Here is a 24820-nt window from a genome sequence, read left to right as displayed (position 1 = left end):
TCCTTCATGATTTCATCGGACTATGGGTTTATATGGGTTCAAGTATGACAGTTTGATCGCTTCGATGATTGCTATTGTACTTGTGCTCTTATAAATTGGACGGTTCTGTTACAGACCCCTTGGGGTATAGCCATGAGATTTAGTGGGTCAAAAAAGGTCTTTCCTGATTCTGACCCCTACATGGGTCTATCGTTCTATGACCGTGCGTTCGGTCTCCTTGTGAGTCCTACTTTCCTCGAGCCCCGTAGTTGTTCTTGTGAATCGCATTCTTTTATGAGTCAAACATTTGTATCTAAGCATAATCAGAGGGTAGTTATTGTAGATAAGGGTAGTTACTGCATAAGTGCAGCTGAAAATAAAATCTCCACCAACCAAATAGTTAGAGATGTGTTCATCTCAATAAAAAACTAGGAGTATAGCGTAGATCTTGTAGTGTTGCCCGGGTTGGGGATAGATGTAATCCTAGGAATGAAATGGATAAGTGTCCATGGAGTTCTTATTAATACTTCCACTCGGTGGTTATGTTAAGGGAACCAGACAGTAAGAATGCTTTCTTAATACCACTTCCCAGAGATTTTGACCTTCAAAATATAGCTAATGCTATCTAGCCTGTGACTATTGCTGACATTCCGATGGTGTGTGAATTCCCGGACGTATTTTCAAATGAGTTGCCAGGGTTATCGCCTGACAGAGAGATAGAGTTGAAGATTGAATTATTACCAGGCACGTCACCTATCTCACGAAGGCCTTATAGGATGCCACCCAATAAATTAGTTGAGCTCAAAGTGCAATTGTAGGAGCTTCTTGAAAAAGGTCTCATTCGACCTAGCTCATCACCATGGGGTTGTCCTATCATATTCATGAAAAAGAAGCATAAATCTTTGTGGATGTGTGTGGACTACCGACCCCTTAATGCAGTAATGATCAAGAATAAGTATCCATTGCCTCGAATTGATATCTTGTTTGATAAGCTATCAAAGGCTAAAGTGTTCTCCAAGATCGATTTGAGATCGGGGTACCACTAGATTAAGATTAGGCGAGAAGACATACCTAAGACTGCTTTCTCTACTAGGTATGGTCTATATGAGTATCTTGTCATGTCTTTTGGGCTGACCAATGCTCCTGCCTATTTCATGTATCTCATGAATTTGGTGTTCATGCCTGATCTTGATAAATTCATGGTAGTGTTTATTGATGACATCTTAGTTTATTCTGAGAATGCGGAAGATCACGAAGAACACCTAAGAGTTGTCTTAACAAGGTTGCGAGAACATAAGTTGTATGCTAAGTTTAGCAAATGCAAATTTTGGTTAAAGAAAGTACCTTTCCTTGGTCATGTGTTATCTGAAGATGGAATCTCAGTAGATCTAGGCAAAGTGCAAGAAGATATGGATTGGAAGGCATCGACTTCGGTTCATGAAGTTCAGAGTTTCCTTGGATTAGCAGGTAATTACCGTCATTTTATTCTAGACTTCTCTAAGATAGTCAAGCCCATGACCAGATTACTTTAGAAAGATGAGAAATTTGTGTAGACTTTGGAGTGTGAAGCTGCTTTTCACACTTTACGGACTTTGTTGACCACCACCCCGATTTTAGCACAGCCCGGCATAGAAAAACCATTTGATGTGTTTTGTGATGCATCTGGTACTGATTTGGGGTGTGTGCTCATGCAAGAGGGATGAGTCATTGCCTATGCCTCGCGTCAATTGAGGAAACATGAGGTTAATTACCCAACTCATGATTTAGAACTAGCCGCGGTTGTTCATGCTTTGAAGATTTGGAGGCACTATTTGCTTGGCAATGTGTGTCACATTTACACTGATCACAAGAGCCTCAAGTACATCTTCACGCAACCTAAGTTGAACATGAGACAAAGAAAATGTTCAGAGATAATCAAGGATTACAACCTAGAGGTGCATTATCATCCGGGCAAGGCAAATGTAGTTGCAGATGCTTTGAGCCAGAAGTATCATAGCAAACCATTACTGGAAGATGGCTCCAACCTATTGCATCGTGTAGTTTTACATAATCTCACTATCAATTGCTCTCTTGAAGCTAAGGTCATGGAACTCCAAAAGACCAACATGGAAGTAGCTTGGTTTAAGGAAGAAAAATGGAAGAAAAAGAGACTAAACATTTTAGATTAGATGAGAGAGGTGTACTTTGGTTTAAGGACAGGCTTGTTGTACCTAAAGATAGAGAACTTAGAAACCAAATCTTAGATGAAGCACACTCTTCTAAATTGTCCATCCATCCTAGTAGTAGCAAGATGTATCAGGATTTAAAGACCCAGTTTTGGGGGACAAAGATGAAGAAAGAGATTGTTGCATATGTGGCTAGATGTGATACTTGCTGCCGAGTCAAAGCTGTTCATTTGAAGCCAGCAGGGCTACTCCAACCACTGCCTATTCCAGGTTATAAATGGGAAGAAATCAGCATGGATTTCATTGTTGGTCTTCCAACCACTCAGAAGGCTAATGATTCCATCTGGGTAGTTGTGGACCATCTGACGAAGTCTGCACATTTCATTCTAGTTCAGATAGTTTACCACCCACATCAATATGCAGAGCTATATATCACCCACATAGTGCGATTGCATAGGATACCAAGAACCATTGTGTCTGATAGAGGTTCATAGTTTGTAAATCATTTTTTGGAACATTTGCATAATCAATTGGGTACCAAATTGATCTAAAGTTTTGCTTATCACCCTCAAACTGCTAGGCAAACAGAGCGAGTAAATCAGATTCTTGAAGACATGTTAAGGGCATGTGTAATATCTTCAAAGGGTTCGTGGGAGAAATGGCTACCTTTGGCTAAGTTGTCCTACAACAATAGCTATCAAAAAAGCATCAAGATGGCCCCTTTTGAAGCTTTATTTGACTGCCAATGTAGAACTCCTGTGAATTGGGTTGAGCCAGACAAAAGAAGGTATTATGGTATTGACTTTGTCAAAGAAGCCAAAGAGCAAGTTCGGATCATTCAGCAACATATAGAAGCTGCTTAATCAAGATAGAAGAGTTATGCGGACAAGAGGAGTCCTATTGTATTTGAAATTGGTAATTACATGTACTTGAAAGTATCACCGATGAAAAAGGTACAATGATTTGGTGTGAAGCAAAAGCTAGCGCCCCAGTATGTATGATCTTGGTTTGTATGTTGGCTGTTTGAGATCCTTCATGATTTCATCGGACTACTGGGTTTATATGGGTTCAAGTATGACAGTTTGATCGCTTTGGTGATTGCTATTGTACTTGTGCTCGTATAAATTGGACGGTTCTATTATAGACCCCTTGGGGTATAGCCATGAGATTTGGTGGGTCAGAAAAGGTCTTTCCTGATTCTGACCCCTATGGGGGTCTGTCGTTCTACGACCATGCGTTCAGTCTCCCTACGAGTCCAACTTTCCTCGAGCCCACACCCATAGTAGGGGTTCGGTCGAGGGTCAGCTCGTCTTTGTGATAGTCTTCCCTCAAGCATTTTTTTCTGATAAAAATAGAGGGGCTAAATGGTGCCATGATTTTCCTCTATGGACGAATCATGGTGCTCAATGAGCTGTTAATAGCCTAGTCTGAGCGGGGCCCTGGCATCCCATTCGTGGGGTCTGGCTTGGGTCAACTGGTGACCAACTCCAGATTCTCAGTGGTCAATCCATATAGTTCTCGGGTCCATTCGGTCGGTCCCGAGGGCTCTTTGCCTTTCTTCGAGGAAAAACCATGGATCGTATCTGCCCGAGACTCAAACGTGGGCCAAGATACCCACGACGCTCATGCACCCGGGTACTGGCCACTAGCAGGCCCATCCCTTTCCACCCCTCACTCTAAAGGTGCCTGAACCGATTGTCAAACCCATCGGTGGGCCAACCTTCGAACTCCTAGGCCTAGACGGGCCGTAGGAGCGTCTTTAGCTCCGTATCCCTCTTACCTATGATGGATCGTGGTCCGTTTGGGGAGGTAAAATGTCTGACGTGTTTTCTAAGGGGACAACCATAAGTTGCGTGCACACGCCCCATGATGAGACATGGTGATAGGTCATGGCAGACACGAAGATCTAGGCGGGCGGTTGGTTTCCTCGCCCCCGTTGCCCTATAAAACAAAAGGGGTTAGCCCTCCATGTTTCATACGCACGCCTGCATCCTTACCTCTACAACCACTCCGCCACCACCAACGCTTAGGTTTCTTGCCTCCGTATCTCCACCATCGTTGAGCTCACATCCATCCGCCCCCACCTCCAATGGATCCATGGTGCTGTTTCGACATCACCTCTAGTGCATGGAGGGCCTTATCCATCGCGGTCTTCTCCGTGCATGAACATCAGCCAAGGAGTGGTTGCTGTCCGGCAATGAGGATTTGTTGTTGCCGCTCGTCGGCTACGTAGTGTTGTTCGCCTACTTCCGCGAGCATGGGCTCATGACCCCCGCCCACAAATTCCTCTGGGGGCTGCTATACTTCTACAAGATTGAGCTACAACATCTTAATCCCAATGAGATCCAGCACATGGTGGCGTTCATCACACTGTGCGAAGGATTCCTGGGGATCAGCCCCCACTTTGACTTGTGGAGGTATTTCTTCATCGTCAACCTCCAGAAGAAGAGGGAGAAGGATGGCAGGCAGGAGCTGCATGTCACAAAACCGACCAATTTATAACAGCACAAGTACAAAAACAATCGTCGAAATGATCAAATTCTCGCACTTGAGCCCATATAAATCTGGTAGTCAACTGAAACCATGAAGGATTTCAAACCAACTTGCATACAACCAAGATCACAGTAATTCAACATAACACATTGTACGTTACAACATTTCACAAACGGTTTGCAGATAGATTACAACACCTCAGAGTCATTGTTATTACAAAACAAGTCTTGTAAAGTAGTGGAAGCAAATAGTTTAACTCACACACACGAGTTCAAATACAAGTACCAGCTTGCTGATCATAACCCACAAAAGCATTTGGATAAGATAAACAAAGATCATACCCATGATCTAGTCTTCGTCACCCGCCGGGTGGAGACAATACTTACAGAAGCCCTGATAAAGAAGGTCATCTGCAACAAGAGGGAATAAACCCTGAGTATGAGAATGTACTCAGCTAGACTTACCCGTCGGAAACCAAAACAAATGACACCAAGGATCATGCATAGCTTAATTTAGTGGATCTGGCTGACACTTTCTTTTTGCGGAAAAGCATAAATAATAATGATCAACTCTTAACCTGAGCTAGCGTGACTTTTATCCTTTAACCTGTCATCTATATTAGCACATGTACTAAGCAATCATTTGATTAAGATGTAAACATTAATAACTATAGCAGGTATAAATCGTGGCAACATTATCATCATCATCCATTTAACCATATCGTTAAATTAATTGAATCTACGTTGCCGCTGCTCAGTCAAGTTCTCACTATCCGGACGGCGATTTGAATCGATTCCTATCCAACTGGAGGGGTATTCCTAACACAAACCTTGCTTCCTCCGTCAGGGTCGCAAACAAGTCACCTTTGGTACAATTCAAGAGTCGCGAGTCCGATCAGTGCCACAAAATCAGAGAACCACTCTGCCATGAGTGCTCGGTGACTTAACCCGCCCTTGGGCTTATGCCAATGGCTCTCCGCACATCCTTACTGCCATCCAGATTGCGACCACTGCTCACGTCCCTGGCCTAAATCGAGCTACTAGGCTTTGCGGTCGGAACGAGTTATCTGGCCAGCTAAATATTAGGCTGCGTTCAACATGACATAAGGACGTACAGCATATCGGTCCTTAAACGACATAGACAGAGTCACTATGTCCAAACCTACATAAGACTCTGCCCGGTCTTAATTCATTATTAATATGGTTCTTTTTTACGATAGCAAATATAGCCAACCGTGATCCACCTCATCCTAAAGCTCGCAGGTGACAGGAATCACCCGACTTCTACCGCACTAAGCATGGCTAAGCATTTAGTCTATTCCTGAACTTAATTAGGATTCAAGTGCGATATCTGGACAAGGATAGATATATAATGCAACAATTGGTTTCAACCAATTCCTATACTTAATGCATCATCAATGAATAAAAGATACTCAAGATATTTGTAAAAACATGGGAGACTTAATATGCTCCGGGGCTTGCCTTTCAGGAAAGAGGACGGGTGGTGGTCAGGGCACTTGGGCAACTCCTCCTCGGTGGCTGCTTCGTCGATTGCCTGAACCTCGGGCTCCTCCTCCTGGCTTGCTCCCTCGAACTCCAGAAGCGTCATTCCCTCCGGCACACCTATTGCATGTATGCGCAAGATAAATATCATGGATGCACATGAACGAAGTTAGAAATGCTCGGGGAATGCACATGCTTACTACAGTCCACATTTTTCGACTTAAGCTCTATTCAAATCACCTTAACTCACCAAGTTTATACAACCTAATGTACAATTGCTCATCTTTAGTTAAGGACCTAGCTCCTACACCTAAGCATGTTCTTAAGTTAGGCTAGCACCTAAACAATCAACAAGAACATCGCAACTGAGCATACACACAAACATTCGTATTTCAGCAAAACATGAACTTATATAGTGGTACAGTAAACTGATCATAACTGGAGATCTACAAATCGAAATAATAGGCAACAAGACAATTTGGAAAGCTTATGAAATTTCCTACAATTCATTTTCAAACCTCAAGGCATGATTCTAAACTTTAATAGGTCGAATTTACAGAACTACATAATCAGGTCCAAACAAGACAGAGAGCAAGCAAAACTATGATCTAACTTTGAACGACTGTAGCTCCTAAACTACTAGGCCAAATGCCACCAAATTTTGACAGGAGCTTCATACATCATTTATCTACAACCTTTGTATTCACCACTTTCCCAGCAAACCAAAATATCATGGTGAACTTTGTAAAGTCTCGAGAACTGTCTAGAAAGGCATAATGCAAGGATATATTTATTAACTTATGTTGTAAACATATAATTGGACAAAACCAACTTTACTCACTTATCACACATATCACAAGAACACCAGAAAGTAAAGTGTTCACCACCAATTCATTTCTTTTAATGTCTTTCTTAATTTAATTAATTAATTAAGAGGAATGATAAACATATATGAAAACTGCACCATTTAATCTACAAAAATTACAGTAGGTACTACATGCTACAAGTAGACTACTGTAAAAATTTCACATCATTTGAGCAAGTATAACATCCTACACAAAAATGACAAGGCATAAAGGCTTAAAATGACATAATTAGGAAACCCTAGTAAAAAGTGTCAAGCAACAGATTTTATATTTTTCCTAGCATCCTTAAGGTACTAGGGCATCCTCCAATAAATTTCATGGTCATTGGATTCATAGATAAATTACTAAAATTCACACAATGATCATCCAATGATAAAAGGAAAATCTATAACTCAAAAACCATACATGCAATGACTCTCAAATTTTTACCAGAGCTTCTACTCATCAAGAAGAGCTCACCAACAACATTTCATAATTGTTGGAGCATAGGAACTTAAGATATAAATTAAACAAGTTTGCATCCATTTAAAAACACATTTCAAGTTTCAATTTAATTCTTCCAAAAATTCCACTACAAGGGTTCATGTTATATTTTTCCTAAATACTACACTTCACCACGATCCTAACAAAATTGGAACCACCCAATTTGGATTTACAAAACTAGAGATACAAGTTTTACAAAACAGCAATCAAATCTGAGTTATTTGAACTATCCTTTGAATACTCAGTCACTGTCAGGCGGGGTCCACCTGCCAGCTGGGCCCGCACATCAGCGACACAAAAATAGGGGAGGCGGCTTGCTTGACGTGGAACTGGTGGAGCTCATCGACGGCGGCTTCACCGGCGACGAGGAGGGTACCTCCGTGCTCGCCATGACCTCCCGCACCGATTGACACCCTAACCCTAAACCCTACTGGCCCCTAAGTACCCCGCCCACGGAGCTCGGCGGCTCGACCATGGCGCACGGCGGTGCGCGGCTGTGTTCTGGCCTGGCTGGACCGGCGTGGATGGTGACATCTTCACCTGAGCATCAGTGCATGATAGAGAAGGCTAGACGGAAGCTAGGGAAGGAAGAGAGGAGCGGTGCAGTGCTGGCCACGGAGAGCGCAACTCCGATGAGGTTCGAACGGCGGCGGAAATGGAAATGTGGCCACTACCTTGGTTCTCTGGCTCAACGGCGAGGTGGACGAGCTAGAGGAGGCTACGGTGGAGTTGTGGGGTAGCTGGAGGTAGTGTTTTTGTGGTGGCGAGGGAGCTAGGCGACGGTGGTGCTCGGCGTCAATGGCGGAGGTAGGGCTGTCGCGACGAACGCTGCGCTGAGGCGAAGGAAAGTGAATGAGAGCGAGCTGGGAGGGTAGAAGGACGCGGCTTCAAGCGGAGGATAGTGGACAGCGGCGCCAGGCTAGCCATGGCGTGTGCCAGCCATGCCGTGGCAGAGGCCTGTGACTGGTCGGCACTGTAGCATGTCTAAATTTTTCGATTCAGTTACCAAAGGTGCCGACTGATAGCGGCATTTCCACGATCCATAACTTCCAAACCGTGATGATCTAGCTCATGGTGTAGTTGACAAAGTTGGAGATCAACATGAGGGCTACAACTTTTACAATTGGAGCTCGAGCTGGTTCGGCTTGGTTTGGGAGATACAATGCTCCAAACATCAACACATGAAACTGAAACTTGCTTTGTGACTTAGAAAATTTTCAGAGTCTCCAATTAGACCTCAAAACTGACTTGTGGGCCCTTTTTGAGTATGTTTTGTACATTTTCATGAGATGGTCATAAAATAACTTTTGTTCCTTATAAAATTTTCTACAACTTTGCTTTAGGTTGCTCAGACATGCAAACAATCTAAGCTATACTTTTTAATTAGTCAAACAAAAGAGCTCTAGAGGTCAACACTAGTCAAACCATGACTTGGAAACTTAATTAGGCAAAATGATCAACATGAACATTGTTCCTAATGACATTCTAAGTATAACTAAGTTGCTTAAGAGGATAATTAGCCACACCACACATTGGTCACCCAAAATCAAGCATCACATGTATTAAAACTAGGAAAAACAATGACTTTGTTACTTCTATTTCAAAACCATGTTTCCTGAGTTTGTGGCATTGTACTAGCTAACCATGTTTCACTAAAGTGTGTTGCACATGTTGCACTTGAGGGTTGCACCCTATTCACTTCCTAAAACAAACACACATGGAATATAACAATATGTTGCAATGTCTCAGAAGCATGTTTCATACAATCTAAGCTCATGAATGGATGAATGATGCTCATGTTTATGAAATGCAAGTGCAAATGTGGAAGCCAAACACCTGGGGTGTTACAACCCTCCCCCCTTATAAAAATCTCGTCCCAAGATTTGACAAGCGTATCATTGTTGATAGAATTCCATATAACCGTTCCTCAAATAATCTTCTCTTTCCCACGTTGCATCGCGTTCACTACCCTGATTACTCCACATGACCTTGTAAAACTTGACCACCCGACTCTGAGTCACTCGCTCCCGAGTGTCAATTACTTAAACCGGTTTTTCTTCAAAAGTCAAATCAGATTTTAACTCAATATCCCCCAGTGGAACTCTCTCTTCAGGGACACGAAGACATTTCTTCAACTAGGATACGTGAAAGACATTGAAGATAGCACTCATCTCAGGAGGTAATTGGATCTTGTATGCTACCTTACCACTTTGTCCAATGATTTGAAACGGACCGACATATCTTGGCACAAGCTTTCGCTTCACACCAAAGCGTTGGACACTCTTCATGGGTGAAACTTTCAGATAAACGAAGTCTCCAACTTCGAACTCGATAGGTTTTCTACGGTGATCAGCATAACTTTTCTGCCTAGCCTGAGCTGCGGCCATATGGGTTTGGATAGTACAGACTTGTTCTTCAGCTTCTTGAACAAAATCAATTCCATAATATCTCCTTTCACCGGCTTCAACCCAATTCATCGGGGTTCTACACTTCCGGTCGTACAAAGCTTCAAACGGTGCCATCTTGATGCTCTCTTGATAACTATTATTGTAAGAGAATTCAGCTAGAGGTAACCATTTTTTCCATGAACCCTTAGCCGAGATGACACATGCTCTCAACATATCTTCTAAGATTTGATTTACTCCCTCAGTTTGTCCATTGGTTTATAGATAATAGGCAGAGCTTCTTACTAGCTTAGTTCCCAATAATCCGTGTAAGTGCTCCCAAAAGCGAGCAGTGAATTGTAGTCCTCTATCAGAGACAATAGTGCGAGGTATCCCATGGAGTTGGACTATCTGATTAAAGTACAACTCCGCATAGTCAGTTGGACGGAAATCTATGCGGACAGGAATAAAGTGTGCAGACTTGGTCAGACAGTCTACAATCACCCAAATAGAGTTAAAAAATTTTTGAGTAGTAGGAAGTCCAACAATAAAATCCATACTTATCTCCTCCCATTTCTAACCTAGAATAGAGAGTGGCTGAAGCAATCCAGCCTTCATGTGTACAGCTTTAACTCGACAATAAATGGCTATCTCTTTCTTCATCTTGGTCCACCAAAAGTGAGGCTTCAAATCATGATACATTTTGCTACTACCAGGATGAATAGATAATTTCGAGGAATGTGCTTCGGATAGGATTTGATTTCTAAGCTCTCTATCTTTCGGAACCACTAATCTATCCTTGAACCATAACACATCATTCTCATCTACCCGAAAATGCTTGGTTTCTTGCTCTTTCATCTTGCGCTTGATGTGGAACACACCTGGATCTATCTTCTGTAGCTCAATAATTCGACTCTGTAGAGTACAACTAACAATGATGTTGTGAAGGACTACCGGATGTAGGAGTTTTGACAAATAGAGGTCACTTTCAATCAAAGAGTGGCAATGAGATTTCCTGCTCAAGGCATCTGCAACGACGTTTGCCTTGCCAGGATGGTAGTGCACTTATAGGTTGTAATCCTTGATCAACTCGAGCTATCTTCTCTGACGCATATTCAACTCAGGTTGAGTGAAGATGTACTTAAGACTTTTATGATCAGTGTAGATGTTGCACACATTGCCAAGCAAATAATGTCTCTAAGCCTTCAAAGCATGAACAACTGCAGCGAGTTCTAAGTCATGCGTCGGATAGTTCACCTCATACTTCTGAAGTTGGCGAGAGGTATAAGCAATGACTCTACCCTCCTGCATAAGAACACCTCCTAAATTTGTACCTGATGCATCGCAAAACACATCAAAAGGTTTCTCGATATCCGGTTGCGCCAGAACCGAAGCCAAAGTTAGAAGGGTTCGCAGGGTGTGAAAAGCCGCATCACACTCGAAAGTCTAGACAAACCTCATGTCTTTTTGCAGCAACCGAGTCATAGGCTTGGCTATTTTAGAGAAATCCGGGATGAAGCGACGATAATAGCCAGCCAATCCTAGAAAACTCCGAACCTCGTGCACCGAGATTGGAGCCTTCCAGTCCAACACTTCTTGCACCTTGGTGGGATCCACCATAATTCCACCATCGGACAACACGTGTCCGAGAAAAGGTACCTCACGAAGCCAGAATTCACACTTGCTGAACTTTGCATAAAGCTTATGTTCACGCAATCTATTGAGAACCACTCGCAAATGTTCAACATGATCTTCTTCATTCTCAGAATAGACCAAGATATCATCTATAAATACCACCACAAATTCATCCAACTCGGGCATAAACACCGAATTCATCAAATACATGAAGTGTGCGGGGGCATTGGTCAATCCAAAAGACATAACAAGATACTCATACAGACCGTATCTTATAGAGAATGCAGTTTTTGGAACATCCTCAGGTCGAATTTTGATTTGATAATAACCCGATCTCAAATCAATCTTGGAAAAGACTTTTGCTTTTGACAACTGATCAAATAAGATATCTATGCGAATGTTGTGCTTACACTCAAGAGTCTTGGTATTCATGACTTAGTTAACTTTGACTTCATGGATCCACCTCCATCAGAAGCCCTATTAAGGGCTCTGGAACAACTTTTTGCTCTCAGTGCACTCAACAGTCGTGGAGAGTTGACCAAGACTGGAAGAAGAATGGCAGAATTTCCACTGGATCCTATGTTGTCGAAGATGATTGTTGCTTCAGAGAAATATAAGTGTTCTGGCGAGATCATCTACATTGCATCCATGTTGTCAATTGGCAATTCTATATTTTATCGTCCGAAGGACAAACAAGTTCATGCAGATAATGCAAGGTTGAACTTCCACACTGGCAATGTTGGGGACCATATAACACTACTAAATGTGTATAATTCTTGGAAAGAAACAGACTATTCAACTCAATGGTGTTATGAAAACTATATACAGGTGCGCAGCATGAAGAGGGCAAGAGATATTCGTGATCAACTACAGGGGCTTATGGAAAGAGTTGAGATTGAGATTTGCTCAAATGCCAGTGATTTAGATGCTATTAAAAAAGCTATAACATCAGGTTTCTTCCATCATTCTGCACGGTTGCAGAGGGATGGTACATATAAGACTGTCAAGAACCCTCAGACCGTACATATCCATCCTAGTTCAGGATTAGCGGAGATACGTCGCGGTGGGTAGTATACCATGAATTGGTTCTCACAACAAAAGAGTTTATGCGCCAGGTGATGGAACTGAAGCCTGAATGGCTGGTAGAGATAGCACCACATTATTACCAACTAAAGGATGTGGAAGACTCTGGAACAAAGAAGCTACCAAAGGGCCAAGGACGAGCTGCATTGTAGCTAGGACCCTAGGACCCATGGATGTTTTGTGTTGGACTCAGCCTAGGAGCATCAGGCTTTGAGTGAAGATGTATATAACTCCTTATACTGCGAACATGATAGATGATGTCACTATTCATTGTCCTACTTAGGTTTCAGAGTAACTGATTGTTCATGTAAATTATGACATGAAGACATGCATGTGAACCGCTATAATTGTCACACTAGGGGGTTGCCAGCCGCCATGCTGGACGATTGTCAGCATCCTGCCGCCGTTGGGAGTTGGGACTATTGTCCAAAAAAATTCATATGTGCCTTGCCTAAAAAAAAATTATAGTTCCAAACAAATTAGGAAACCAGACAATGTATACATCAATTTTTTTTTTTTGTTGAGAATGGTGCTAATGAAAAAAAACGCTCAACATGCCAAGCAGAACTCCATCTGGCTGGCTTCATTGAAACTTCAGTGATCTATGCTTCCTGAATTCAGCATTATTCCTTTGTAGTGATACCAGCCATGACTTCACAGCTTCTGGTCTATATCATGGCCAACTGATTTATCCTGAAGATGAAAAGTAACCGTGAAGACATTATGCCAGAAGAAAATAGTCACTACATGATATAAAAATCCAGATTAAATTAATTTTACTGAATGTGTATTATTAGTTTCTCTACCATGTGCAAATTCAGCAAGTACAATGTAAAATACTGTGCTGCTGTTACGAAGTTGGACCTGCCAGCACCAATGAGTGAAATATTAATTTAGGAAGTTGCCCCTACAGCTCCTAAAAAATGAGTTTTTTCCACCAAAAACAAGCTAGTGTTCCCCGTTTAATTAGCAAGAACCTGCCAGGATGTTATGTATCCTGTTCATGCATGGCAACAAAAGCCTTGTGCATGGCCAAAGAACCTAGAGGAAGGGACTGAAGGCGAAATGGATTTTTTTTTAAAAAAAATCTGAAATATTTATGAACGAGACAGACATCTACTAGTAACAAATGAAGATGACACTGAGCAATGAGCTCACAACCCCTGTCGGCTTGGTGCAACTACTACTGGTAGGAGACATGGCATTAGGCCAGTCTCAATGCAATGTTTCGTGCCACTGTTTCCAATACTACTTTGGAATATGGAACGTGAAACAACCTCTCTCAATAGCTAGTTTTGTTTCACTGTTTTATAGGCTTGTTGTAGCATTTACTTCTTGTGTTTTGCTATCAAATATGCCGTACATGATATAGTTGATCCGAACACTATCTTTTTCTAAACTCTATCAAACGTAACATACTGATCAGGAGAGAATTCTAGGTTCTTCAATAGACGCTGAACTGGGAGCCACATTCAGATCTAGATTATCTTTAGTGTCCTCTTCCTTTTCATCTTCAACTATCATATTGTGAAGTATGATGCAAGCTAGCATAACGTCATGGAGTTGATCTCGGTCATATAGACGAGTAGGTTCGTTTTAAAATGCAAAATCGACGACGCAATACACCAAAGGCTCTTTTGATATCCTTTCTTGCCCCTTCTTGCTGCTGTGCATACAACTTGTCCTTGTCAGTAATGGGCATACGTATTGACTTCACAAGTACAACCCATTATGGGTATATTCCATCAGCAAGATAGTACCCTAAGATGTGTTGATTCCCATTGACCATGTATTGGACTCTAGGAGCTTGTCCTTTTAGCTCTTTAATAAATAGAGTACATTTGTTCAAACATTAATATCATTGTTAGAACCCGCAACTCCAAAGAACGCATGCCAAATCCAAAGATCATGTGATTCCACTGGCCTCAAGAATCAACAGTCGACACTTTCTGATCATCATGAATGAACTGACCCTTCCATGCAGTTGGCCATCTTTCCCATTGTCAATGCATGCAGTCAATGCCACCGAACATACCAGGAAAACCTCATCTCTCACCAAGTTTGAGTAGACTGGCTCAGTATCCTCCATAGTGGGGCAGCCTCAAATACCGTTCACCAAATATAGCTCTAACACCTTTGACAAAATTCTTCATATTGCCTCCATTGCAGTAGTTTCTCCAATCTTCAAGTATTCATCTAGTTCATCCGCAAGCACTGCCAATAGCAAACTGGCGAATAGCCGCAGCTGCACTTCTGTAGTGGAGTGAGACATTGCCGATTAAGGGCATCCACCCTTAGAGTGAAGTAATCAGACCATTGGCCTAAAGACTCAACGATGCGGATAAAAAGTGGCCTAGACATACGAAATCTTCCATAACATTTCCATTGAGACTGGTCTTATACAAACATAGACAAGACTAAGCCTCCGTTAATGTGTGGTCGTAAGCAAGCAAAGCAGTAGTAACTGGCCAAACAGAAAAAGCAAAAACTTAACTAGGCAGAGTCTGGATTGTCCAGGCCAAACCAAGCAGCATGCTTACTAGACAATGATGAATATCGTAGTGTGTTCAAACTTCATTTCATGGTATACCACAATCCAATAGTGTTTGTTTTCGTTGACGCTGGACACTACCATTTCATGCATACCACAATCAATTGAAAATAGATAAAATACCTGCAGGGCAAGAAACATACCACATGGTTGTAGCACTAATCATCTTCCTCATCATCTAAAGTGAACATACATTCTCCGGTCAGCTGCTCACCTACATTGATGAACAAGAAAAATAGTTATTATTCAGTTCATGTGCAACAAATAAAGTTCAGAGGCAACAAATTTACCTTCCTCTTCGTCACTGAACCCAAAAAGCCAATCCTTCACACAAATTAACGCTTCAAGTGTCTCTAGAGCAAGCGATGTTCAGTTTTTCCCTAGAATCCTTCCGACAAAAATGAACAGTCTCACTATTCGATGAACTAGGGTGGGTTTTTTTGGAACTGCCATTCAAAAAGGGAATTACTTTCGCTTTCTGCGCTCGCTCGTACGTGGGATTTGATCTTCAACCAAACCACCCTTTTTATGAAAATGGAGATGTAAACCGGCTCTTCCAAGTCACCATGCAGTTTTCGACTTTTCGGAAATATATTGGCGGATGCGGGGTGAGATCTCGTAAGAGTTGGCACCCTCGCCGCTGGCCAATGAGACTACTATACGCGTTTTCCGGTTTCCCCTTTGAGTTTGAGCGAAAAAAACAAAAATGCAAGAAAAATTATGCCGTAAGGGGGGCTCCACACGGGACGGGCTTGAATCAGGGTATTCAGGAAGAACAGGTTGTTCAAGGCTGTTACACTTATTTCAGCTAAAATAATTAGGAATGCTTCTCTATTTTTTCTGAAATCAGGGTAGGTTCTTTGAGCAAAAAGATAAAGATTGGATAGATTCGAACCGCTAGACATTGCCAGAAATTCCCTGACTTCTATCTAGATGTCTTTATCAAAAGAAAGATTTTCTAATCCATTAAAAACACTAAAATACCAAAATGAATAGATCCGGCGAGTTCAACCACATCGTGAACCAATTGAAGTCAATTTCTAAGGCTTCGTTTTTCTCCGGCAAGCTGCTTTTTGGTATTTTAGACTAAATTCTTTTGTGGGGAATGAAACAACATTAATGGAATGAGTTGAGGGAAGCAGCAGAGGGCAGAATCTATTGATTGAGGGAAGAAATGAAAAAGCTAGGCCGAAGGATGAGATGGCTTAGAGCTTTCTTAAAAAACTCTGCTTCCAATTAGATGTGTTACGCACAGTGACAACCCAAGGATGATGGGACTTTCGTGCAGGGATTTTTTTCGTACTCTTTTCCGAAGGCACTAAAAGCAGACTCTGATGACACTGTGCTCACTGGGGTAGCTACGAAATCTCTAACCATCAGAGATAAGATTGGGAACACATCATAATTCTTTTTTCACCATAGGACATTGAATTTCTCATGTACTCTGCAAATAAAGATGTATCATTTTTCCAAAATAAAGGATTTTCAAGGTAGTTGATTTACTCTTCTTGAGATTAAAGTGGTGTCATGTAGTTGAAACATGTGTCTAAACCGTCTATGGTGAAAAACAATGCTCGGCTGTGCTCTTTGCAGCATTGTGCAGCAGCTGTTGCAGAGCACTGTGAAGCAAAATTAATAGATGTGGTGCACAAGCAGCCATAGCAGCTGCAGCCATGCCAAAAAGTGTAGTCGGGCAGGCCAAACGTTTTTAGTTAAGGGACAAACAGAGCATCTCTAACATGGACTCTAAATAGAGCTCGTACTCTATTTTTTGTGCCAGAGAAAAAACCTTAATCCAATAGAGTCCTAACTCAAGTTCCTATTTTGTGAAGACCCTCAAATCTCCACTCTAGCCCCATCTCCCATGGGTGCGTAAGAAGCTACATTGCCAAGAAAATTTTCTCCCCACCAACTCACTCCTGCATTGCAGCCCTATTCTCCTCTCCTGTCGTGGCTCCTCTGGCGAAACCCCTCGGCCTGGTGAGGTTATCCTCTCGGACGTCCTTACTGTCCGTTCTGGTCAGGTCCATTCAATGCAGCTCCTCTCGTCCTTGCAAGGCACTTGACCTTGCCGAGGTCCCGTGCCCCGGTGCTCTTCGCCCTCTCTCGTGACAGCCTAGTTGATTGGAACGGTGATATATATGGCCAAATGATGAGTAGGTCCCACACGTCCAACGTCTACTCAAATGGATTTGATGGTTTTTATTTAAACGGCCTGTTCGCTGGTTGGTTTCTGGGGTGATAAGTCCGGCTGGTGCTGGTTTACTGTGAGAGGAAAACACTGGCTGACGAATAGGCTGAAAGGCTTTTGTTATAGTAAATGTAAAGAAAGTAGATATTTAAGAATAAGAGAGTTCTCAAATTACAATTAAGAGCAGTGGCTTAACCTGCTACTGCTAATCTCGAGGATAGTTGTGACTTTTTTTGGTTGTCTGATCCCATCTCGCACCTGAGACTGGAGTGGCTATTGTGGGAGAGAGAAAAAGAAGAGGAAAAGGAATCCATGGCGGCGACGCTGGCGAGGAGGGCGGGCGCTCCACGGCGGCGGCGGCGCTATGGGGCGCGGCGAGGGGCTTCGCGTCGGTGGGGTCCGACATCGTCTCGGCCGTGCCCGGCGTATCGCTGCAGAAGGCGCGGTCCTGGGACGAGGGCGTCGCCACCAAGTTCGCCACCACGCCTCTCAAGGACATCTTCTACGTGCGCAGCGCTGCTCCGCCTATGTCTTCTTCTGCTATATAGTCCATACCGGCCAATTTAGTTGTGTTTACCTCTTTGCTTGCTGTCCTTGTGCTCGCAGGGGAAGAAGGTGGTCATCTTCGGCTTGCCCGTAAGTTCCCCTCTCCACTGCTTCCATTCTGCTCTCCATGTAGATGTTTGGCCATTTTAGGGTCGCTAGATGAGACAGTTGTTTACATTGGTGCGGAATTGTTTCGTTAGGTTTGCTAGGCCTGAATTTACATTAGGGGATTAGGGATGCCTCAGTAGAACGTTGATTATGGGTGTGTTTTTTTGCTATAGGACGTTAATTTGGGAAATAGACGTAGGAATTGGTAATGGGAAGTTATGTTGTTTTAGTGACCATGGTGAAATCTGAATGCTGTATCTTATACATTGGATGGCGTTTCTACAAACTAGAGATGTTCATCTCTGATGCCTAGGAGAAAACATTACAGTACATTTCATTCGTCTCATCTGATAGGGCAATAAGATAGGTATGTGTACTCGATGATACTCAAAGGACAATCACAATCTTATATGGGTATTTTCTGTGTTTTAAGATGTGCCTATGTAAGGTTTTTAGGCCTGGTTTCCCTTATAAACTAGGCCAATCGTATTCTTCTTAATTGAAAGGCAGAGATCGTGCCATTACTTTAAAAAAAAAACAATCTTATATGGGCACCACAGGATCCATGTTTCATTTTCTAAGCCATGAGAAAACATTGTAACACATCCACACTACTCCCAGAGTTTCTAGTCATTGTTGTTTCCTTGGTGATCCATTCCATTGGAATTTGTATATTTCCACCTTTGGTATTATTCCTTTTATTGTCTTTCTCCATCTTTTATTCTGAAAGGCAGAATTCTCTCACTTCAAATGATCTAATGACTGTATGGTTTGGCAACTATCTTTTGAATTTATTCCAGGGTGCATATACAGGGGTTTGTTCACAAGCGCATGTTCCTAGTTACAAGAACAATATTGACAAGTTGAAAGCAAAAGGGATCGACTCTGTTATCTGTGTAGCTGTGAATGATCCGTATGTCCTGAATGGATGGGCAGAAAAGCTAGAGGCTAAAGATGCAGTAAGTAACTACCCTGTAATCTTTATTCTTCACAGGATTACCATTTTAGCAGAGAATCTGAGATATAATGAGGGTACATAATGTATGTATCCAAGTATTGTGCTATTATCATTGTGATAGTGATAGGACTATCTGCCTTTTGCTGTCAAGTGTTATTACTTATTTGGTGTTCTCAACTACATAAATGTTTGTCGTCATTATATTCCCATCCTATCCTCCTCAGTAATTCCTTACTATTGACAATTGTCCTATATGCAGTCAACCTGTGATGTTTTCCTTGTTTTCCCACCTAATATGCCGAGTCACACCCCTAAATTATTGAGACTCTACATCAGATGTGGTGCTTTTTTATACTTCTGCTGCACTCCGTTCACCTTGGTGCATAAAACTACCAAATGCTAATTTCATGTCATGTCTCGTAAAGCTCACCCCAATTTCTCTGTACTGATGAATGATTGAATGATCTAATTTAGATGTCAAACTTATGGGAAACATGTTTCAGATGTATCATCTTATGATCTTAACAAAAAAAAAAAACTGCAAATTTGAGTATGTGCAGTTGCTAGTTATTTGTAACTTTATATTAATTCCCTTGAGATCATATGCATATTCATATTTTTCCTATATGCAATGATTGGAAAATATAGATTGAGTTCTATGGTGACTTTGATGGGAGTTTCCACAAAAGCTTGGATTTGGAGATAGACCTTTCTGCTGCTTTGCTTGGCCGCCGTTCTCACAGGTTAATGGACTCAACTTGCAGTCATTCTTAAACTTCTGCCCTTATATTACAGTTTGAAGGATGGTGTTACGTAGTTTAATACTGAGTTACTTATCACACTGCCTGATTAGTAAAGCTCCTTTGTCTTCTGAGTTCTGACAAATTTGTCCTTGTTTAGTTGAATGTCTTTGCACCCTTTATGTAATTTATTTCCAGCCATGCCCTTGTCAGCAGAACCACATGCCATTTGGTTTAGTGTTGCTTTCATTTCACTAGGTTCATAATACTATAGAAGACATCCCAGTCTGACATGATAACAACCGTTCTTAGACAAAGAGTATCTTTTACATTTCCCCATTAAGCAAGGAAAGTATGCTTAATATCTAGTGCTTATGAGTAATGACAATACATCTTATGCTTGGTTTCTGTCTTCTGGTCTAAATCTTGACAACATTGTCATTTTTTAGGTGGTCTGCCTTTGTTGACAATGGTAAGATCAAGTCTTTCAATGTTGAGGAAGCACCGTCCGACTTTAAGGTTTCTGGTGCAGAGGTGATCCTGGACCAGATCTGAGCTTCTCAATGAACTTCGACTATCTTCAGTTTGTGCGGCATACCTCCTCTGCAGCCGCGAATAATTTAAATCTCTTACGACCCGTGTAAGAAGTTTTAGATACACTGCGCCCAGACTAAGGAATCAGAGTGTATGACCTCGGTTTTTCTGGAATGAATTAATCGATGTTCAGTGTGTGCATTGTTTTCTGTTTACATTGGCTTCAATTGTCTGTGGATTTGGTATGATGCCCAGGGAGCCAGGGCATTTCATGGCTCTCAAATCAGTGATGCAGTTCAATTCCCTCTGAGAATTCCGGTAGTCCCCAGTGACCCTGTAGTTGTTATCCTATTTCAGTACATTTTCGAGAGGCGACAATCTCGATGTCGTCACTGCTGATCGCAACATTCAGCAGTCACCACAACGCACTCACTCGTGCAGTCGTGCTTTATATCATCATGCATACAAAAAGCAGACGGCTAACCCGTTCGACCTTTAGAAGACAGGCATAGGAAATAGCCAGGAGCAGCAGCCGGCGGCGGCCATAGCCCAGGAGCCCGGAGCTGTTTCTTCGTCGCAGGAATGGGCAAGAATGGCATCCAGTACGCAGTGGTCAGTAATACTGCTCTGTACTCTCTTGCAGCGATACTACCTTTTCTTATCTCCCTCGCAGGAGGCCTGACATCGTCGCCGTGGTCGTCGCAGGTGGACGCCTTCACGGCGGAGCCGTTCAAGGGCAACCCCGCCGCGGTGTGCCTCCTCGAGGACGCCGCCAAGGCCGCTGACGAGCGGTGGATGCAGTCCGTCGCCTCCGAGTTCAACCTCTCCGAGACCGCCTTCCTCCTCCGGGACTCCTCCGCGGCCGGCGCCGCCCCGCGGTTCCAGCTCCGATGGTTCACCCCCGCCGCTGAGGTAGCCACCCGACTCATCGTCGCACGGTTGCGCGTAATTCGGTCTTGAGTCTTCTCTTGACACGGGCGTTCGTGACGCCGTTCCAGGTGGAGCTCTGCGGCCACGCGACGCTGGCCTCCGCCCACTTCCTCTTCACATCCGTCCTCGCGGAGCCCGAGGCGCTCATCGAGTTCTCGACCAAGTCGGGGATTCTTACCGCCAAAAAGGTTGCTGCGCCGGAGAGTACGGGCGTGTCAGGCGAGGGGAAACTGTTCATTGAGCTGGATTTCCCCATGATTGACCTCGTTGATTGCCATCCTTCTGAGCTGCCGTCCATCCCCGAGACGCTGAACGGAGCCTCCATTGTCAGCGTTCACAAGTCAACGACCGCTGATGACCTCATTGTAGTTCTCCTAATCCTTATTTTAGGCCCTGTTTGGATTGCTAGTTGCTAAATTTAGTCCCTCCTAAATGGTTTAGTTCCATTTAGTCACTCCAGAGTTGCTAGAGAGGACTAAAGCCCTTTTAGTCTCATTTAGTCATAGTGTTTGGGTAAAAAGTGACTAAATGGGACTAGATTTAGGAGCTCCTTACTTTCCTGCTTGAAATGTCTAGATTTTCTAATGCTACTGATGAAATGTCTAGATTTTCTAATGCTACTGATGTAGGTGCCTGCCTACTGCCTAGTAATGCACTTTGATGCCCAAGCATTATATCCAAAATTTACCAACATGAAAATGGATGGAAAGATTCCAAACAAATTTTCAAGAACATGATAATCCTACGTACAACAGCACTAAAATTATTTGTAGGCTGCATAAAGTTTACATAGAAGCAATGAAACAAAGATAAATAAGAGTGGTAGCTGATAATGAGGGAGTTCAGTTTGTTCAGGTAACTCATCACAAGAAAATCTGATTTTGCTTTCAGGTGGAGCTTTCATCAGGAAAAGAGGTTGCTGATATCATTCCTAACATTCATGAAATTAAAATGTGTTCTGGTGGAGGAATTATTGTTACAGGGCCAGCGCCTGCTGGATCTGGTTATGACTTCTTCACACGTTTTTTCTGCCCAAAATTTGGGATACCTGAGGTGATGTCATACTCTTTGTCCAAAATATATACATTGGGGGAGCTAAGATTGCTTAACATAAACTTAAATTGGAGTATTATACATTTTAGTATCAAATATATATAGGAGAATTTGTGACTGTTCTCATGATGTACCTTTATGGTACCTCGTGAATGCTTTATTTTCCTGCCTGTCTACTATGAATTTTGACTACATGCATGTAGTAAACACCACATACCTATATTCTTGCGGCTTCCTTTTTCTCAATTAGAGATGCATATTGATCCTTAACCAGAAGCCATACATATTCTGTGCATGGAGAATAATCTATCAGAATAGCTATTCTGTATCATGATACAATCACATTCCATCCTTCTAATAAGGCACTAAGCACCTTACAAGTCTGGTTTCACTGTTCTTGTTTATACATAACATTCTTTACCTCAGAGAATATGTTATCATGGAATCGGAATTTCTTATTGCTGCATTTATTGAAAAAAATCTACTATTTTTGTAGTAGTGAATTACAAATGTTTGTGTCTGGTACAATGTCCGGTTCTCCTGGTCCCGACGGTTTAGGAAAATTCTGTTTTGATTTCTCTCCTGTGTTAGTTTTACAAAATTCCTACTACAGCCTAACCCTCTAATAACTATGTTTTGACAGGATCCCGTTTGTGGCAGTGTGCATTGTGTCTTAGCACCTTATTGGGGCGGGAAGCTGGGGAAACACAAACTGACGGCATTTCAAGTATGTTTTTGCAACACTTTAGTATTTCCTTGATGAATCATCAGATTGGTTTTTGAATTCATTCTTGTGTCACCAGGCATCTCCACGGAGTGGAATACTATACCTGGAGTTAGAAGCTGCAGGCAGGAGAGTGCGAATTCAGGGCGAAGCTGTTACTGTGATGACTGGTACCCTCCTAGCGTAGCCGCTCAATGAACTTCCGCTGTCTTCAGTTTGGTTGTGCGGCATGATTACTCTGCAGCAAGGAATAAACTAATTCTCATTTCACCCGTCGAAAGAACTTAGATGCACTGCATCCAGTCTTTGGAATCAGAGTGTATGAGTCCGTGTTTCTGGAATAACTCAGTCGATGTTCAATGTGTCTGTATAATATTTTCTGTTTGCATTGGCTTGAATTGGAGCAATGAACTAGATTTACGGGCTGGATAAAGAACATAGATTTGAACAAGCTGCCTGTGGAGTATACTGATTCGTGGTGAACGCTTATAAAGAACACCGAATGTAATGTCGGGCTCGGGCAGGTGGATTTGGTTTTATGCCCAAGGGAGTCAAAGACTAGGCTCTGAAACTTGGATCTCGCACGACACAATTCAATTTCTATGAGAATTCTGGTACTCCCAACTCCCAAACAAACCTGCAGGCTGCATGACGGTACACTTATCTATCTATTATTTTACCACAATAGTGTTAAAAGAAGGCATCAGCCCACCATATTTTCAGAGCACAGAAATCATTACGGTGATTGAGAAAAAACCATTAATTGGGAGTGGCTATACATCCTCAACCACACAAAAGCGAATGAAAACATGACATGATATCATCTGAGAGTTATTTAGAAATCCCGCTGCTCGATTCTGACACACCTTGGTGCTTGTCAGAAGAGAGACGGTCTGGTTGGTGCTCGGCGGAGTCGGAGCCGCGGAGGTGTCGGCGCCGGGCGTCGCCGTCGCTGTCAGTGAAGGACTGTGCTTCACTCATCGTCTTCATCGCCTACTGAACCTGAGTGTCGTGCTGTCATCCGTATCTCCCAGCTGATTTTGGATTTCATTCGTTTTGCTTTGTCAACAAATTTTGTGTGTGCAGACGTCCCGGGGCGAAGGGTGTATCAACGGATGAGTTGGGCTAGGTGGCCAGCAAGTTATGGGCGTGAGAGAGGAGCCTGTTATCATTGATGCATGGTACCTGAATGAAGTTGGAGCGCAGTCTGTTGGAGAGGTTCAGGGAGAGCTTGAACTCCGAAGGCATCACCATGTGATTATTGATTCATTGTGCTCCCACACATTCAGGAATTAAACAACTGCAGTTAAATTGATGTGCTGCACAAAAGGTGATTCTGATAAAGTATTAGTGAGCAGACTTGCACACTGCCTATATTAAGATTATATGTCTGCAGTGTAATTAGTAGTAAGTTCCTTAATTTGAGTTTGTTTCCTTTCAGTATGTTCATTAGTTTTAGTTTTTTCAGTATATATTGTTATTTTTATATTGAGCGATATCCTATTATTCAGTTTGTTCTTTTTAATTTATTTTAGTTCAAGTCATTTCAATATTTCAGCACACATTGTTAATTTTTTTAGTTGTGCAGCTTTTGCAATTGTAATTGTATGATGTGTCATTTTCAAGCAATAGTGATGGGGTACTGTCAATGTTCAGTTTCAGCTATTTGATTTTTAGAAACCTAGCGATGGAGTATTGTCAATGTTCAGTTTCAATTATTTGATTTTTAGAAACTCCTTTTCAGTTGTAATGTTTCCATTAGTTTCAGTTGATTGAGTTCATTACAAACTCTGTTTTATTATTGTTTTAGTTGATTCAGTTATTCTGAAGCTCCTCTTTTTTCATGTGAGATTCTCGCGAGTGAGGGTTGTTGCTGCATGCACGTGATGTTTGTT

General features: G+C 42.4%; 1 protein-coding gene and 2 pseudogenes across 1 annotated transcript; all 3 read left to right on the top strand.

The window, feature by feature from the left end:
* The first annotated feature begins 7961 nt into the window (after nt 1-7961).
* LOC136454496 (pre-mRNA-splicing factor ATP-dependent RNA helicase DEAH1-like) lies at nt 7962-12750 on the top strand (annotated as a pseudogene).
* Nucleotides 12751-17644: 4894 nt separating this feature from the next.
* Nucleotides 17645-20433, top strand: LOC136449789 (peroxiredoxin-2F, mitochondrial-like; annotated as a pseudogene).
* Nucleotides 20434-20696: 263 nt separating this feature from the next.
* LOC136449788 (uncharacterized) lies at nt 20697-23436 on the top strand. The gene is made up of 6 exons (XM_066449977.1): nt 20697-20830; nt 20924-21130; nt 21217-21513; nt 22040-22201; nt 22845-22928; nt 23005-23436. Exons 1-6 carry the CDS (start codon nt 20801-20803, stop codon nt 23110-23112), a joined length of 888 nt encoding a protein of 295 aa, XP_066306074.1. The 5' UTR covers nt 20697-20800; the 3' UTR covers nt 23113-23436.
* Nucleotides 23437-24820: the final 1384 nt, after the last annotated feature.

Source organism: Miscanthus floridulus, chromosome 5, assembly GCF_019320115.1.
Source record: "Miscanthus floridulus cultivar M001 chromosome 5, ASM1932011v1, whole genome shotgun sequence".
NCBI classification, from domain to species: Eukaryota; Viridiplantae; Streptophyta; class Magnoliopsida; order Poales; family Poaceae; genus Miscanthus; species Miscanthus floridulus.
Note: the sequence above shows the minus strand (reverse complement) of the source record. Positions and strands in the feature narration are given on the sequence as shown.

Coding starts and splice junctions, on each gene's coding strand:
- LOC136449788 (XM_066449977.1), top strand. CDS start 20,801: ATGGGCAAGAATGGCATCCAGTACGCAGTG. Junction 21,514..22,039: donor CGACCGCTGATGACCTCATT/GTAGTTCTCCTA, acceptor TTTTGCTTTCAG/GTGGAGCTTTCATCAGGAAA. Junction 22,929..23,004: donor ACAAACTGACGGCATTTCAA/GTATGTTTTTGC, acceptor TTGTGTCACCAG/GCATCTCCACGGAGTGGAAT.